General features: G+C 53.1%; 1 protein-coding gene across 1 annotated transcript in view; it reads right to left on the minus strand.

The window, feature by feature from the left end:
• TP73 (tumor protein p73) overlaps positions 1-17,114 on the minus strand; it is a 23,310-nt gene extending 6,196 nt beyond the window's left edge. The window contains exons 1-4 of the mRNA XM_085316616.1: positions 16,835-17,114; positions 1,409-1,595; positions 934-1,049; positions 268-377 (exon numbers count right to left, since the gene is read on the minus strand). Of these exons, the coding sequence (XP_085172742.1) occupies positions 268-377; positions 934-1,049; positions 1,409-1,595; positions 16,835-17,053 (632 nt within the window). The 5' untranslated portion in view covers positions 17,054-17,114. The remainder of the gene's footprint in view (positions 1-267; positions 378-933; positions 1,050-1,408; positions 1,596-16,834) is intronic.
• Between the last annotated feature and the right edge of the window lie 1,745 nt (positions 17,115-18,859).

Genomic DNA, 18,859 nt, shown 5'->3' on the forward strand with positions numbered 1-18,859 from the left:
CAAAAAGCCCCAGTGAAGCCCCCATCTCCTCAGAGCGTGAGCAGGAGTCTTCTGCGAGGGACGAGGAATTCCTGGGGCAGAGGAGGGCTGCAGCCGCACTTGGGGGGACCCCCCCATGCTGTGCATAGCCTGAGGGTGCTCCCGAGGACTCCAGCCCCCCCCCCCGTGCTGTGCATAGCCTGAGGGTGCTCCCGAGGACTCCAGCCCCCCCGGCCGCAAGGAAGGAGGCCTGCCCGGCGTAGGGATGGTGCTGTGACAGTGACTCACTCTCTCGTTTCCAGGGTTATGATGATGAGGATGGGTCTCCTGTTCATTCCTCCCACGCAGCTGCTATTGCACATGAAGTTGTACAGAATAGTGGTGAACTCGGTCCCCACCTGCCCCAGGAGAGGAGAGCAGACACAAGCAGGGAGTGAAAATCAGGGGCCCTGCAGGCTGGGACTCCGCCCTGACGCGAGAGGCAGCCGCGAGGCCCGTGCCAGGACCGCCCTGCGGACAGCAAGCGGAGGAGATCCGAGGGGAGATTCCCAGGGTGAGGCAGGAGCGTGTGATCTCGCACGGAAGGGTCCATCCCAGCTGGGAAGAGGTGACTCTACAAGGGCTGCGTGGTCCCCGAGGGCGGGCTCCTGGCCTCCAGCCCTGGCCCCAGGGATGTCCCTGGGCACCGGCTTCGCACCGCACTTTCTGGCAACAGGACGCGGATGCTTCGCCCCCCTCCCCGGCTGCGTGTGCTCRAACGCATCCGCCAGCGGGGCTGCGAGCAAGGCAGGGGCGGCCGTAGACACGTCCTGCCGGCGGGACTCCCGCCCGGGGCGGCGGGTCTCCCGCCACGCAGCCCTGCTCCGGCCGTGCCTCCCGCCGGTCACCCCTCCGCACGGCAGCCGGGGACGAGCGCCGGCTCCGTCCCCCCCGCCCTGGAGGCAAACTGGGTACCTGCGGGGGCTCGTAGGGCACCATCACGCTCTGCCGTCCCGTGACGGGGTCGTCCACGTATTGRGAGAGGTTGTTGCCCTCCACGCGGATGAGGTGGCTGGCCGGGGCTGACTGGCCTGCGGAGTCAAAGGTCCGCGTTGGAGGGCAGGGCCGAGGCTTCGGGTCCTGCGYGAGCGCGAGCGGGGCTGGCACCCGCGCCGGGGCGGAGCGCGGCAGCACTCCCTGCCCTCCAGCCCCTGCCGCGCTCGGACCCCCTCGTCCTCGCCGCCGAGAGTTTAACGGGGCGTCGAGAGGTGCCGGGGCTCCTGCTGCACGTCCGCAGGCTCACGGGAGCCCCTGGCCCGGGTGACGGGCACGCTGGCCTTGTGCTGGGTCTGCTTGCCCGAGGAGCAGGAGCTCCCCGAGGAGCTCACAGCCCACGTTGCCCCCTTCTCCTTCCACCAGCCCAGCGGAGCGGTGCGAGACCAGCACTCACCGTCGTTAAAGTCCCGCCCGAGCTCGTGGTTGGGGCAGCGTTTCACCACTTCCGTCACGTGCTCCGCTTTCTTGTAGACAGGCATGGCCCGGATGATGGTGCCTGGCGGCGGCGGGCTGGACACCTTGATCTGGATGGGGCATGTCTTGGCAATCTGACAGTAGAGTTTCTTCAGCAGAGGGGAGTACTGGAAAAGAGGAGACACCTGCGCTGGGCACAAAATACGATGTGGGCAGAGCTGGTTATCGGGCTTCTGCCGCCCCTCGCGTGAAGCGGCAGCCACCTCTGCAGCGCGGGATTCGGGCGCAGCTGCCCCTGCCCGTGTGTGCTGAGCGTGCCCCAGCCACCTCTTTAAACTCAGAATTCCCCCCCCCGACCCGCTCCGGACTCCTCATTGGCATCAGACGAATGCAACTGGGAATTCCTGGCCTGAACAGAAGTTAGACGCGCTCCCGCCTTGCATCGGYTTCCCTTGCAGAAGGAAGGAATGCTCCAAGCAGTCATAAAGTCACGTTTTGAGTGGGAAGGGACGCAGCAGCTTTTCCCCGGCCAGCTCCCGCGGGCAGGCCTGCAGAAGTGAGAGAGCTGTGRGACAGCCAGAAGTGCTGAGAGCAACGTTCGCCTCCTCCCGGGYGTCCTCTGTGTCCCAGCGCTCCTCAACCCGGCTCTGCAAAGGAAGCGGCTGCTCCCTGCCCTACCTCGCCAGCCCTCCRCACGCGTCTGGAGGTGTTTCTTGAAGGGGACAGGGAGAGAGAGAGAGAAGGTTACTCCAGCATGCTAGGACAGGCGATTTCCTCGCGGATCCCGGCGGCTCACTGGGGGCAGGAGGAGCTGCCCGGTACTAGCTGGCTCCCTGCGCAGATGTGCCAGGACAAGCGGAGATCCACCGCACGCAGACCTCGCGAGAAGGGAGGAAAGAGCAGCTCCTGCATGTCCGATCAGCTCTGTTTCAAACAGCTACGAGGAAAGCGGTGAAATCCTAAAGGATTCCCTCTGAAACGTTCGTCTCCCTTTCTGTCACGCCTGTCCGCTAAGTCGGCCGGAAAGTGCTGCCGCTGGCAGAGTTTGGGGCTGGGTCTCCGAGCAGCGCAGGAGCAAGCAGGCGGCCTGCTGTCMGCAGAGCCTTTGCTCCGCGGCGTCGGCCCTTAAGGCCTCCAGCCTGCACTGCTGCAGGGGTGCCRGCTTCAGCACGTGCACAAGACCTCAGGGTTTAATGAGGATCAGCAAGCGCGATGCTCAGCGAGCTTTGTCCTGACCACGCTCGAGTCTTCACGGACGCTTCCAGCCACAGCAGAAGTTCGTGGAGGAGGCATGCCGCGACAGCAGCTGCACGCGCGCGAGGCCCCGGGACCGCAGGGCGCCGCACGCGATCGAGCTGCAGGGGCGGCTCCGGCCGGCGCGGCGCCCCGCGTGCGGAGCGGCTCCGGAGCCTCCCCGCCTGGCCCTGGGCGAAGCCCCGCTGCAAGAGCCCACCCGTGCCGCACAGCGAGAGAAGCCAGTCCCTGCACGGCAGGGCATGCTTCTGCTCAAAGTGTGTTATCTCATCCCCAGAGCATCTGCTTCACGCCAAAAAAATACCACCGTGCATATACCACTGTCCCCCATCAGTTCTGGACCCAGGCAACATCATTTTCTTTGCCTTTTCTTTTGCAAGCTGTACGCCACCGTGTCTTGCAGGACCGGATAAGCACATACCCCCATACGAAATGCTAGAAAGTGGGGGGGAAGCGAAGAGGCAGACGAGATAAGCCATTTACAGGTGCTGTTTGTAAAGAAGTTCAGAGAAGATATATAGGGGAGAGGTTAGCGCTGAGGCAGACTGTGAAAGCTTTCATGCGACCAAGCTTCAGTTCCCGCAATGTCGGCTAGCAGCTGAGATACCAGCGCGGAGAGGGAAAGCCGGCGAGCTGGCTGGGAGCATCCGCAGCTAACGCCCGTGGACACCGGTCTTGCATTATAAGGAATAGAAAGACTGTGATCATTAGAGGGTGTGATCCCTGAAATAGCGATCCGGAGGAAAACTGTGAAGCTGAATTTGGCAGCAAGAATTAACCCTGCATATCTGAGTTGCACAGATTTGCCAAAAGACACAGGATACTTAAAAGCACTGAGGCTCATTGGAATTCCCAGATTTTGCTCTAACACCTGATAATTCAGACTACACCTTAACTCTGCAGACAGATTGATTTCCTCATGTGATTTTGTATATAAACTAGGGATTACACTTAAATTCAAAGCACTGTCTCTCCCCGGAAGGTGCCTTAATCCCATCTGCCTGGGTAGAGGAGAGAAGCTCTGTTGTACTGCTTTAGTCCATGCAACCTACTTGGGCTCTGCGTGATTTGGGTCTACTACACTCATTTTGAGGAGAGGACATGGCAAAACAAGGGTTATTTGGGGGGGGGGGGGTTCTTCTTTGCCAGGTGTTAAAATACTGACAACTCCTGTCAGAGGATTCTTTCATGTAGACATTCCCGGGCAGTCCCCAACATGCCTGGGAAATAAAACTGCTCTGGAGGAGTAGAGGTGCATTATGGCAAGTTCTTTGGTAACAAATTCTCTCATTATACCATGTTATGACACGGATAAATCTCTGTTAAATAGCACAGCGATTGCCCTGCAGGGAGAAAGGCTGCCGCTCAACACAGGCATGCCTCCGCTGATAACCTTATCATGTCTTAACAGCTCCAGGATTGCCTTCAAAGATCCTTCAACAATAACAAACTATTCTTTTAAGGAACTCCGCGCTGATAACTCTGGGCAAGAGAAGTCAGCTCTGCATCCTGTTTGCCTCCGCACGCAGTATACGCACGGCTCCTCCGCTGAGCACGGAGGTCCTGCAGCCTGCGCTCTGGCCGCTCAACCCGCGTGCTCCCCGCTGCGTGCTCGGCCAGCAGCAGCTGGGAAGCCGAGGGCTGCCTCGCATCCAGCTTGGTCTCAGCAGCAAGGGGAAGGAGCAGAATCCCGGGAGACTCTGCCTCTCCGGCCAGAGTTTCAGCCAAGGAGCGCTCTTGTTGTTGTACTCGCTCCACAAAGAACAGCAGAAGGCATGTTGTGTTTAGACTCCGGACAGGGGCACCTGAAGGGTTATCTGTGTTCACTAATAACCTGTCACGTGTACTTGTACGCGTGGCCGTGCTATGTAACGGCTTCGGTTTGCGGGTACTTTACAAACCGCAGATGAAGCGCGCGTGCCTGGCGTACGAAGAGCGCAACGAAGGCGCAGTGCTTACCTCGAGCTCACAAAAGACAGTCGTAAAGACAAAACCAGAACCCAGGAGTCCGAAATCCTTTATCACATTGCCTACTACTGCCACCCCGCTGCTTTGAACGCCCCTTTTGGCCATGGTCACGTTTCTGCCACCTGCAATAAAGGGCAAACTCGGGCTGTCCTTTCTTATTCCCCCTATTCTGTACAGTTTGGAAAAACTGCCCTCTTAAAACAGCAGCAGCTGGGTCGCTGCCAAGGTTCCCACCGGTCACAGTGCTGCCAAGCGACTTGGCTCCTGGGCGCGCTACGGCACCCAGCAGCGCGCCGGGCGGCCGGCCTGCCAGCGCGGCCGCCCGCGCTCCTAACGAGAGCAGCGCGTCGCGCTCAGCTCCCGTTGCAGTCTGCGGGGAGCTGCGATCCTTGTTGCTCTTGCGTGGGTGTAAAAAGCTGCCGTTCGCACTCAAGCCCCAGCTGCGTAGGTAGAAACCAATGGCATCCTGCAAGCGCTCGCCGGGGAGGTATTGTGGAGGAAAAGCCCTGGCCCTCCTCCAAAGGAGCTGTCCCTGGTATATGGGAGGCCAGATGTGGATGCTCTCTGCTCTGCGGGATTAGTGTCTACGTCTTAGCAGGGAACAACATCTCAGGACATCGGAACGTGGTCCTCGGCATGGACTTGTACACTAGAGCTTAAAGACTTAATCCTAAACTTTTTTTTTCTCATCTACACAAGAGCTTGAATACGTTCTGCCTCTGGGCACCTCCTTCCTTTTCTTTTTTTTTCCCCCCCGTTCCTGTTCTAGCCTTTGAACAGCTAGTAGCTTCCTTCCCAATAGCATTATAACTGAAGTAATCCTGTTCACAGAAGAAAATCAGAGATTGTCTTTTACTGTATGTTTGTAGAGCGAAAGTTCACGTTAGTGTGGCTTGTGGGCGTTAGTACAGTATGAACAGCAAATAGGAGTAATATCCCTGAGTAATTGCTTCGGCTTATGTATACTTATATAAATGTATATTCCCATGGGCATTTTCGATAGACAGGCAGCTTTCAAAGTCAGCCTCCCCTCATTTGCTGCTGTGAAACTCTAATGCCGCCTGTTTCGCGGTTCCGTCTCTGCAGCTATGATCTGTCTCGTAGTGCAAGTTCAGAGCAACAGCAACAAATGCAATAGCCGAAGTATTTGACCACCAGCAGTCTTCCACTGTTTGAGTATGCCAGCATTAGCTTCCATTTCTCTAGGGAATCGGTATCCCAAAGTGTCCTCGGAGGGGTTCGTGTCACCTCTGCCATTGCAATGGTCCTACTCGTTGGGTGAGAGAGAGAGAGACCATGCTGCATCCGTGCTGGACCTAACAGGACATCAACGCCCCGAGCAAGAAAGCGCCGTGCTATCACCAGCTCCCGCAGAGACTCCTCGGCTCTCTGTTCCGAGGTTTATCTTAGCACTGCTGTAACCATATCCATGCGAATGCTTCGCACGTTACGAGGCCCAAAGGGGCTAATACCCCACAGAAAGTCATGGACCCTAATACGGTTACAGCTGTGAAAAAGTACCAGAATTAACTCTTAACATTCCCTAACGTTCGTCCGTAGCGAATGTCCAAGACCCACTCTGGAAGAAGACTTCACAACTTAGATCCGTAGCCATTTCTCCCGTGTAGGAAGCAAGAGATGGGAGAGGTGTTTTTCCCCTAGTACGCTGAGAACCTCACACAAAAAATAATCTAAATCTTCTGCGTGAAAACACCTAATAGAAAAGTCCATCTCCCCCCTACTCCTCTCTGGGCAGCAGAACCGCTAGGAGGATGTGTCCCAACAGATTCCGAACTGATAAAATCTTATTTATCTTCAACTGTTGACACTGAAGCGTCTAGACTTGCCTGCTTCAGGAGGGCTGTAGCCAAGTTCTGCTTTCTCTCTTGAAGGAAATGATTCGCTCGACAATTACTTTTTCCACAAATCCTCCCCCCTCCTCCCTACCAGCCTTCTCCTCCTCCTCTTTTACATTCCAGTCTCCTCATTAGTTCTACTCAAGACGTGTCCAGGACTGCAGTCAATGGATCCCAGTAAAGCCACCAGCCTGGCAAGGGAGAGAGAAGAAAAGTGCTGCCTCCGGCTGCTAATTTCCTTGCACTCCCTAGCAAGCAGCTGCGGAGCTGCATCCTGGGACAGGTTTGGACAGATCGCGGTGGAGAGGTGATAATAATGTGTCTGTCATCTTACTCAGACATGTAGCATCTTGCAAACCGCAAATACCGTTAACCGGCTCGGACGAATCTGTTACGACAGATCCTGGAAGACATGCCGACTACAGAGATTAGTTTTCCTTTCTAATTTTTTTAATAACTTTTTTTTTTTTTAATCACTGGCCTATATAACTTCTCACTAGGGGTGGAAATTCCTGCCAGAGTTACTCTGTTGCTCTTTCGCTATGACCTGGCGTTTGGACACGTCCAGTACACCCCTGTGCCAAACAGGTAAGCATCCACCAGCGCCCGATACGCCCAGGCTCGCCAGCTCGGGCGGCCAGGCGCAGAGAGCCGCGGCGATGGCTGTAAAGGGCACGCGCTAATGCCGGCACTTTCCTCCGTGTGTCTGCAGCCCCAGGCGCTTCGGTGGCGTCACCGATCCCCTGGAAGCGGATGGAGCCGGGGGGCCTGTCACCCTCCGGGTCGGCAGCACCGGCGCGGTCCCGGCACGGTCCCTGCTGTGGGAGCCCTGTCCCGGCTCCCTGTGCTCCCCCTGCGGCGGGCGGACCCCGCACTGAGCGGGGACGCACGGCCAGGACACCTCCAGCCAACCGCTGCAGCAGGTGCCTAGGACCCCGGGGGTTTCCTCAAGGCTCCCGGCAGAGACCCCCGCATCCTTCGCAGAGCCCCTCTGCTCACTGCAGCCACAAGCAGCTGCAGGAGACGTGAGGCACCCGGCAGATACTCCCAGCCTTGCTGCCCATGGTGCCTCTGGACCTCCACAGATGTCTCAGAGCAGCCCAGACACAGCTCGAACACTCTGTGCCCCAGCCTGTGCTCTTCTGCCTCTACTGTCAYGCCATTACCCCCAGTTAAAATCTCCTGCTTCACCACAAAGGACCTCCATCGCTTCCTTCTCTGCTGTATACGTCCTTAAAATAGCTGCCAACCAGAATCACAGCCTTTCTTAATCATTGCTCAACCAGTACTGGCACTTTGAGGAAATTTTTAATCTTTGCTTCCGAGTCTCACTCCTCCTATAGAGCTGGATACTTTGGTCCTGTGACGAGTCCTGCACTAGAGTTCAGTGTCATCCAAAAAGCAAATCAAGAATTCAAGAACGCAGTTATTTCACGCCATGTGTATGCTTTCATGCATATGGTGATTGACGGGAAGAAAAATAGTTTGCGAACCACTGCTGAAAAGGCGATGCAAGAACCAGAGCGAAAAGATGTGGTCTTGGAGGTGTACCATTGTCATTTCTAGCATCACTGCCGCTTAAATKCTTCCAACTCCCTGAGCAGTGAGTGGGGCCTGCTGTTCCCAGGGTGTGGGCACAGCTGGGGACGCTGAATATGCAATAACCAGACCACAGTCAAGATGCTCTCTTTCTCATCTCTCTTCTAGCACAAAACTGCCCCCTGCTCTTGCTCTCCACTGCTGGTTCAAGAACCAAGTTTGGAAGGTGCAGCTTTCTATCTTCCTGGCTCCCAAAGCATTTACCCCTCAGCTGGCCAARTCTTACCATTCCACCACTGCTGGGAAGTGGCACGAACTCTGCCACCACTTGGCAGTGGAAGAAGGAATCACCCTTGCAAACGTCGAAGGGCCTGAGTCTGCACTCCTGGCTCCCAGAAAGTTTTCCTGCTAGCTCTTGTGCCAAGCTTGGAGGGAATTTCCTTCCCTAGTTGCATGCACACAATCAGAGAAAGCTTCTGGTCAAAGAGGTCACCAGATTTACACTGCAGGACTCGCTCTGGGGTAGCTGACTGCACCATGGAGGAAACACCCTATGTTTGTATCCTTACYGCAGCACTGAGCTTGGGAAAGCAAAAAAAAGGCTAATTTTCATAAAATACTGATTTTACAGGCTCAGATCTTAGAGCTACCTGGTCTTCACACAGGTCAACAGGTCCCTGTCAGGTATGCTCAAGGTAGCACAGCTGGCCTGAAGACTTCCTCCACCCCTGCCAGTCCCTGGCCTGCTCAGCTTCTGGCCTTCACTCTAGCAGCTGCCTTTTGGCTCAAAATCAGATTGTTGAGGAGAGACTTTTCATAACCACATGAGCACTAGCTGTGTGCAGATGTGTGCCAAGTTAGCTGCCCTTCATGCGTGTGAGCGCATGTTCTCCCCTACAAAAACAGGCTCCTAAGAATGCTTTCAGACGCATTTCTCATGGTGCTGAACAGAGCCCCAAGTGGTAAAAACGCTCTGCTTCCAATAGCGTAACAACAGGCAAGCCAGCAGCAAAGGGGACCTTGCCGGGGAAGCCCTCGGCCCCTCTGGCAGCCTGGCAGGACCGTGGCGAGCTCCRCTGGCTTACGCCAGCCGGGGATATAGCTACCATGCTCTTACTAGGCTCTGCTGGAACCACCAGCCAAGGCCGTGTTAGAGCCAGGTCTTGGAAATACATTCCCTTCTGCAGCCTATTTATTACCTCGATTCCTCCAGCAGATCCCTCATGTTCACAGCCAGTTTCCTCTGTGTATTTCAGATCCAAACACTCGCAAAAGAGCTGGCCAGAACAATTACCACTGTTTTTCCACAGCACCCTCATTTCTCCCAGCGCATCCTATCTCATCTCCGCAGTAGTCCCTGCAGGAGAATGTTACGTTCTTGCTGGAGAGGCAGTTGCCAGTAAGTCATTCCCTTGACCTGAGCATACCATACACGTTCAAGATAGTGGAGCTGATAGTGCAGTCATGTTGGAACACCGCACACCAAATTCCATTGCCTTTTTTCTCAATTTCATTGTGTCTGCAGCTCCCGGAGCCTCATCCACACCCTGCTAAAGCTCATGGAAAGCCTCCAGTGGGCTGGCTTCAATGGGCTTTGGAGCAGGTTGATGCTGAGGTTGCTTTCCTATTTCTGGCATGCCAAAATGTCCATGTTCTTCTGCCCAGGTACTCCAGATAAAAACAAAGATGTTTATGGTCCAGATAGAGAATGTACTGAGCCAAGTGTGCCCCTTATTCAATTCCAGGCCACTGGTGTTAGACATGAACATCTCTCAATTACGATAAGGTGCCAGGAGATAGTTTCAAGGGAGGGGTGGGGTCCGCTTTCTACAGCTAATCCTGAAGACTTTTCACTGCTCTTTACAAYTGCCTTTCTACCTCAGTGTACTTTAGACAGGAAGCAGCAAAGGAGTACCCACCTCCTGTACCACCAGTGATTTCAACGCTCCCCTGTCAGTCGTTGTCAGACAAATCACTTCGTCCCCCCGCTCCCCCAATGCTGAAGCTCCAGCTGCAGTACGCGTGGAGTGAACGGAACCAGATTCAGCCAAACCYTCCCACCACCGCAGTCTCCAGCCGGCCAAGTGCTGGGATGCAGACTGGCTTGCTTTGGTAACGGCTCCATTGCTACCCATCACAGCAGGAGTTATCCCACCTTGGCTTTGAACCTCTCCAGCCATGCAGACTCTACAGCTCGCTGTGGCAGGCTGTTCTTTCACCCAGACAGCAGGCACAACCTGTCAGGGGCYCGGGCACGGCCTCGCCTGTGTGCCAAGCTCAAGGGACGTCCAGCTTGCTTGTTAAACTTGGGGGCCTAGCCTGTCGTTTGAGGACAAGAGCCCAGGCGCGGGCAGAGGTTGTGAGCGAACATGCCCTGCCCTCCCAAGCGCTCCTACTGCGAGAAGAGCAGGCACCGCCGGGGAGGTCTCCGTCACTGCCCGGGGCTCTTGTGCAAGACCAGGCAGTTACGCAGCGTTGGGTGGCTCGATACCCTGGCTTCTTTTGCAGTTGGGCCACAGGAGGCCAAAGACCCTATTAACAGCTCTGCTGGCTTTGGCCACACGATAGCATTTTACAAGGGAGGGAGCACCGATGCACCTCAAATCAGACTTGAGAAAAATACTAATTATCTATCAGTTACCAGCTGGCCAGCGTGGTGAGGGGCTGCCTGTGAGAAAACAGCCGAGATCGGCTCACAACTCAAGCATGTATGGGCAGCTCCAGGGAGCCGAGAGTCCTGATAGCTTCCAAGAAACAGGCAGGCTGTTGGCATGTCCTGTCTTGCACAGCTGCAGCTCCTAGTCTTCCTCCCAGCCCCATCAAAACAGCCTATCGGGGGTGGGGGGGTGGGGAGAAGGCTTCCAAAGTACAGGGAAAACCTTATTTTCAGCGTCTGTTCAAATTCATCGCTCTCTGCTGATAAGAAGACGATTAAAAATTGAAAAAGGAAGGCGGTGGCAGCCTTGAGGGCTTCAAACAGAACAGACCAGGACCAACGGCTTTGGTTGAATGTTTGTCGCAACAAGCACTTTCCAAAAGTCAGGTTTTACGCAGTGGTCAGCGCACAACCCAGGGACTCAGGAATCCCACCACACGCATCTGGTGCCTGGAATCTTTACGCGAGAAAGGAACCATTTCTGGCGAACGCAAGCCCCAAACACATGGTCGGAGTCTTCCTCCCTTCTCCATCTGACTTCTTCATAAGTTTAGAAATTCCCCATTTTAGGGTAGCAAAACCAAAGCATGCTCCTCCGGTTTGATTTCTTACACTGAAGGCCTAAGACCCCTGCTTACTAATGCTCTGCCAAGGCAACAGTATCTGCTTGAAGTAGGGCTTATCTTTAGAAAGATACGTATACTCTTCATTTAAATACTTCGGGAGCCGGAGAATCCACCACATTCCATGTTAAATTGTTCCCGTGGCTAATTATCCTTACTGTTATGTTTCTAGTCTGAATTTGCCTGGCTGCAGTTTCCAGGCACTGGATCACATTATGTTTTTTTCTACTAGATTAAAGAGTTGTCTGCTATCAGAAATCATCTCCTATGCAGGTACTTGCAGACTGTGATCAAGCCACTCTTACTCTTCCTTCCGAGAACTCAAACACACTAAGTTTCTTTGCTATCTCCCTACAAGGCATATGTTCCAAATCTTTCGTCTTCTTTGGATCTCCCTCTCAAATCTTTYCTATTTTGTCAACATGCTTTTCGAAGTGTGGACACAAGAACCACACACTCTAAGGTAGTGGTCTCAGTAACGACACAGCTGTAGGTAAACTCACATCCCCACCTCTCTTGTTTGGACCCCTGTCRAGTTAGTTACCCCATTGTACGGGGCGCTCATGTCCAAACGGTTCTTTGACCACGAGCCCGAGGCTCCTTTGGAGTCTCCTCTCCTAAACGTGGGACCAACATTTGTGTGGTTAATGTCTCACCACGCACTGAGCTGTGCTGCCTGCACAGCACTCCAGTGAGCTCCCCGCAAACAGGCCAGCRGGTAAGCTGAGTTGCCTCCAACACGCTTTACCATTTTTTGTTTGACTTGCAAATGTTACCAAAAATTAAAATTCGTAGATTTTTTTTAAGCCTGTGGGTAATGGCCCTGCATGGTAGGGAGTCCAAGTGGGTCCTGTGGGACCTGTGAGCAGTCTCTCGCATATGTAACGTGATTCGCTGCTATTTTTCCTTTCCCAGATGACGCATTCATTGGTGTAAACTGTGCCACCCTGAGTATGGATAATACTGATTCTCCTCTCTGGAGTATCTAGAGGTATTCAATCAAAACCATGAAAAATACGCATCTATTAAGTTAGTTATACACTTTTATAATCCAAAGCTTATGACTATATCATAGAACTACGTCAAACAGTTTGAAAAGACTATTTCCACAAAATTATTTGGTTCGGCACTGCCTATGCACACAACTTTTAGTTCTCCATTGGCTGCACTCTRAACGACTTGCCCCAAGATTTTGAGAGACCTGCAGAACTTCTGATCTGCCACAGTCTTTCCCCTATTCGTGGAGGGCTCCCCGGTGCTCTGAAACGAGGCATGGCCGGACTGATTCGGGGGAATTTGCGGTGAACTCTGTCAGAGTTCTTGCTGTAAATTCTTTGGTGCAGTTAGCCTTAAAATACTTAAAAGCCATGAGGCTTCCTCAGCTACTGATGGAACAGGAAGTATTTTTATATTGTCATTTCTTTCAGAATGCTGAATAGAATTGCTCATGTCCTTCTGTGCACAACGACTGACAACTTAACTGCTTTTGACAGAGACTGGAGCATTACTGAGTTTTCAGCTAKCACTGCTGCTAGCCCTACTGGCCATACCTTCCAGCTTTCCCTGCCAAGTGCCTGGGCTTTTTAACAGCTTTCACATTTTTACTTGTACACTTCCACATACACATCCATCATTTATATAGAGAATCACAGTTTGGGCTCATTCTTTGCATATTGACTGACAGTGTATGATGTACAAATTTTTGCTGAATTCATTCATTCAGCTTTCAAGCTGAATGGAAAGAAGGAGCAGCCCTATCTTTCAGCGGAAAATAGAAAGTTCCACGGTCGTGACGGCTGTCAATCAGAAGTTGGAACGAATTTCTCGGTCAAGGCAGGATGATCCTTTTCGTGCAGATGGTAACCTGCAAGTGTCTGACAATTTACACCTACTTCAGCGGTCCTGTGGCAGTTAGCCTTTCAAATCCTGCTCTTTCTGGTGCGCGAGACACTGATGATCCACTTCTATTCTCAGCTACACTCAACTTCAGTACATCGAAATTCAGGCCGACTAATGCCAGTACTGCAGTTAGCCCCCTTCAAGGGAACTCACAACAACCAGAGATTGTTCAGAGATCCACACATTTCGTTAACTGCCCTGTTCAACATTTRAGACAATTCAGATATTTAACTTCTCCGGGCTGAACCATTTCCCAAGAGGCACCCGCCCTCCGGGAGAGCATTCGGAAACATCAGCTCCCCGCGTTGGCTGCCAGGACACATCCACCGCAGCCGCTCAGAGCCGCCTAGAGCAGGCTCGCTGAGTCTGCCTCGACGTCCCGCTGCTCCCGCGAGCTCCTCCGATGTACAAAGCAGGTCTTCCTGCAAAGGCTTGAGAAAAAATGAAAGCGTTCTCCTCCGGATTAGCACAGCTCCAAGCAGACCGACACAGCAGCTTCAGGACTGCAGTCGGCACAGGGTGACTTTGGACTCAGTATAACTGGAGTCCTGAAAAAATCCCAGGTCCCCGGTTACTGCTCTGCCATAGCAGAAGGAGAACTGAACTGCACACCTGCCTTCTCCCACAAAGTATAACCAATTCCTCCTCGTATGTGGAGCAACCCGTGTTCAGGAGGAGGTTTTGGACCGGAGTTAGTGCTCTGAGGGTGACGTCCAGGGCAGAATTCACCAGCAGAACAAATACATGCCTGAACCTCTCCTTGCAGAAACAGCAACGGCCTGTCCCAGAAACGCCGGGGCATTTCCAGGCTGGGACACGATTACCAGCAGGACAGCTCCTCACCACAGAGAATGGCTCCAGYGAAGGAAAGGTGCAGTAACTAGCCTGCTCGTCCTCACTGGCTCAGGAAGCATCTTGCTGCTCTATCCCTTGCTGGCCCGGGGACAAGAGGCCAAAAAAGGTCTCAATGGCCTTTTTGCCGCCTCAGCGGCTGCAAAATTCATCATCTGGGTAAGGGAAGGGTATTTCCTTATTGCTAAATAAGGACAAGGAAAGAGTGTATTTTTAAAGGAGTTCTCTCCTTATTTTGACACATACGAATAGATCCTGTCCACACTGATGTCCAAAGGTATTCCGCAGCACGCAGCCTGGCCCTGCCCCCTAAACATGACCGGTAGCATGGGCTGCGGCTCCCCTCCGTTASAAAGCAACACCCGAGCATTTCCAGCCAGCGACAGTGGCAAGTGCAAGCGCAGCAGGCACTTCCCAGCCCTCTTCCTCCCGCATCAGGACAGCTGGAACCAGCCACGGGGCATTAGGGTGCGTTTTGTTTCTCTTCAGATGTTTCCGCTTTTCAGAATCACCACCAATGAGCACAGTCTTCTCCTCTGGATCTTTACTCATCACAGCTAGCAATGTGCCAAGGATTTCAGCAGGACATCCAGTCTCCTGCCACACCTGCTCCTCTGTCCTSGTCCCCGTGGGGCACCGCGGCACGGGAACAGCGTTTTTCCCTGTGCACTCCCTATGAAGCTTTACATGTAAGTGATGTGAGCTCTCCGTCAATAAAGACAAGAATGGCCTGGAGTTAGGTCTCACTCCAAAGACCTTCAGTTTACTCACAGCCTAACTAAAGGTATTCTTTAGCAGCATCTTGCAAGAAAGATGGCTAAAAATAATGAAGATTTTTCCATTGCTATGAGGGCAAGTTGTATTTAATTACAGAGTTAGTCGCAAGTCCCCAGTAAGCATAAGTCACCAGTGAATTCACGAAACTCTGGTAACTTGACATGGACTCTGCCCTGTTAACTCAGCCATGGTGTCGGGCCCCTTCAAATGCCAGCTCACTGCTGGCTTGCTTGAGGTGTCCACCTACCGCTTCCGAGAGCTAAGCCGTCAGCGCGGTCTTGTACTGATCAACGCTGCCTTCCTTGTTTCAGCGACAACGGCTCCTAATCCCGACCGCGTATCCAAATTCTTGGCTCTCTAGCTGCCAGGGATCGGCTTTGGCAGTGCTCGTGGTACCTGAACGCCGACGGCAATGCCTGGGGCAAACCACCCTGCTGCGGGCTGCGGGCTTCACGCTCGGCGCAGGCTCACCTGCGGCGCAGACGGGGTCTCGTTACCCTGCCTGCCTGCTGGTTTTCCCGGGAGAGCTCGGCTGYAGAGACAGAGCAAGGGGCTAGCGAGAGCCGCTGTAGGTCAGCCCTTCCAGCCGTGCTCTCACCAAGGAACACCAGCCGCTCAGTTTCCACTGCTACCCTCAGAAGCAGCTAGCAAAACAGCACCCATGGGACAGAGCGGGAGGCCGTGCGGTGGGGTTTGGGTGCACATAAGCACCCAAAGATGCTTTCTGTCTACCGTGGAAAGGACTTTCTTGGCAATTAAACACATCAGCCTCCAAAAATAAAAAGTCATTATCACACCTTGGGCTGATACATTGCTCCTGGTCTGCTCTGCCTTTTGTGATAATGTCAAATCGCAGCTCCAAAGGAAGCCCCATCGCTCCCTCTTTGTGCCAGTTGTCTCACCCCAGCGTTTCTGCTCTGCTAACATTTCCCAGAGGAGAAAAGTGATCATGAAGAGATCTCCCAGGCATGCAGGGGGCAGAAACCAGAGCGGGGCTGGAGTTGCYGGGTGAGGATGGTTTGAGGTGCACACCTCACTGCCAGAGAAATGTCTACGGCAGAAATGCCTTAAATAACAGCTGCAGATGCTTYTCTGAAAAACAGAGTTCACACAAACTCAAAAGCCAGGATGTGAATGTGGGACCTTTGTCCACAAAAAGGAAAAGAGCTGTTGTATTCTCTGAATAATTCCTAGGTCTCTTGTTCTGTACAGATGGCTCCTCTGACTGACTTTAGGACATGCAATAAAATCTACAGTGGACCAAACTTGCATTTCAGCTCAGTAGTATCAGACTACTGTGTTCATATCTCATGGCATGATGCTGTGTATAACCAATTTGGGATTAAAAATCTCCTTTGTTATTTTGCTGTGCCTTCTAGAAATTAAGTCATTCTTCCAACTTTTGAAACGGAAAAGGGTTATAAATGAAAARTAAGAATTCAAGGCAAAGCAAAGAACAGCTTCAGTAGGTCAGAGCAAAGGTCCAGCTAGCCCATTGCCCCATCTCTGACAGCGACTGCTGGCAAATGCTTAGGGAAATACTATAAGAACAAGGCAGGTACTTCTCACAGTACATTCTTCCAACTTTGTGATTTTCAGGGACATTTACCTACAGTTTAGGGAATTCCTGAGCCAGGGGTTATATTCCGATCACTGTGTTTAAGTCTTTTCTCCATTTGATAAAAAAAAAAAAAAATCCTTAAATGTAAGCATCGATGATTCCTGCATATTTTGCTTTTCAGGACCAAACCCTATCTGCTGCCTGCACAGATGTCAGGCAAAAYACCCTGTCAGGCTGCGGCTGCACAATAACCACGCGTCCTGCAGCTGAGACTGCAACAAACTGCCGCTCACAAACACGCCCTGCGCATCCCTCTGCAAAACAACACCGATACATTCAAGTGTCTGCAGCAGATTCACTGAAAACATTTACTGCACTAGAAAGCTTCTCTTTAGTGAAGGCAAGAACACATGCAACTTACTGTCCAAGTGGCTGACTTGGCCGTGCTGGATTGCTGGAAAGTCACCTCAAAGTGGTGGGGCCCAGGGTAGTCAGTGTTGGAGGGGATGACGGGAGCTGGGGACATGGCGTCGAAGGTAGAGCTGGGCTGCGAGTAGGGTGAATGCGTTGGGACATTGGAGGTGTGCTCGGAGCTGTAAGGGCTGCTGGAGGCTGCTCTGCTGCCGATGCTCTGATCCATGCTGTTGTTCAGCAAATTAAACTGGGACTGGAGGAAGGGAAAAGGGGAGGAGGGAAAAAAAGAAAACACCAGCCAGTTTAGAGACATGGAAACCTCAGCTACACTTCTTCAGGACTTCAGGTGTCCTGTTACAGCGCCCTTAAAGGGCCAGCGTGCTCGAAAGTCAACCAAAATAGTTGTTCTGGGTTGGTTTGTTTTTTAAACAGGTCACCACTTGTGCAAAGGATAAACTTAATACATTTAAATCACCTCCGTTTATCAGCTTCATCCTTACTGAAGGCAGCAAGATGCCAAGACTCTTGGATTTCTAGAGCCTTTGACTACGCACGACAACGCTTTCGGCAGCACGGCGGATTGTTTCACTGTTAGGAACAGGCACGTATTTTCTGCGACGTGCTAAGACGCGGGAAACGTCCTGCTGAACCGAGTGGGAAATGACAGTCGCCACCCTACCTACCGGCGTCTGCCGAGTGCCTAGACGATGATCACAGAAAGAGGCCAGATTTTCAGAGGACTCTCTAGAACCCCATTAGCGCCATCGGTTTTAGAGAGTTTCAGTAAAGGACTGTTCAGCGTCAGCCCTCCAGAGATGAGATGAGACCAGACAAATCCGAGCCCTGACTGGAGCACACCCGCATCTCGTGCGGGGTATGAAGATGCCATCAGAGCCCAAACTCGGTTAAGTACTTCTGTTCTGCCCAAGCTGAGCCTAACCCTCAGCTCGCTGCTGCTGTAAGCTGCCGGGGGTGAGTTGGCTCTTGGATGGCTCGTGTTTCCAAAGTGGGAAGGAAGGGTTTGCTTGCCGGTAGCCAGAGCACCCCAAGGCATTGTAAATCCCTTGAGCTGCTCTAGGGTTTAGCACCAGCACGAGGGATGCAGTAGCTTTCAGCTGCCTGCAGCTTGCTCCTGCGAAGACTGCAGCCTCGGTGGATCCGCGTGGGTGGGGAGAAGCAGCAAGGCCAACCTCGCCGATGGACACAGCTGCTAGCTCTTCCCCTTCCACACAGCCTGGGCCAACTTTGTTGCTTCTGTTGTTATTCCTYGTCTAAACTCTCATGTCAGCTGTTCCCCAATACGAGCTGGCAGCTCGCTTTTCCTGCAGGCATAGCCGAGGAAAAGCTGCTCTCCAAAGTGTCGTGGCTAAAACGTACTTAATCTTTCATCTGAAAATCGGACAAAAAAAAAAATCTGTTTTCTTGCAGTAGAGAAATAAACTATTTAAAAAAAAATCAAATTTAACTGTTTCTCAAGCAACCCACTTGCTTCTTGCAGCAAGCAGATTTTTTTTTTCCAGAGACCTGTGGTACAGCATTGTTCAAGGGTTGCTCTACTGGTCTTTCTAAGCCAACAGCACTCTGGAGATCCCGCGGGTGAGTGCCGCTGGTGGCCCTCCTGGCCGCCCCGCTGCCGCGGCTCCGCACGGCGTGGTGCGCGGGAGGAGGCACGGAGCCGCCCGCGCACCGCTCGGCCTGCCCCGAGCCGCGGCTGCGGCGGCTCTCGGAAACCGGCAGTCGTSGGAGGACAAGGTCACCCGGCGCCGCGCGTCCCAGTCCCAGATCGGACACGACCAGCGGCCTCGGTTATTTGCGTTTTCCCCTCCGAACGCCGTCAGGCTGCAAGGCTCACAGCTTTGGAATCAAGAGACGTGTTTTAACTTGGGATCCAGACCTCACCCAACTGTGTACRGTATATAATGGTTTAAACACAATCATCATCCTTCTCCAGGAGAGCTCTCCTGCTGTCTGCGTCTCTCACGAGGTCGTTGGAGTCGGTGACTAACCGGAGGAATGCTGAACAAGATTTGAC

Source organism: Rhea americana, unplaced genomic scaffold, assembly GCF_003343005.1.
Source record: "Rhea americana isolate MKP2758 unplaced genomic scaffold, rheAme1 scaffold_475, whole genome shotgun sequence".
Classification (NCBI taxonomy): domain Eukaryota; kingdom Metazoa; phylum Chordata; class Aves; order Rheiformes; family Rheidae; genus Rhea; species Rhea americana.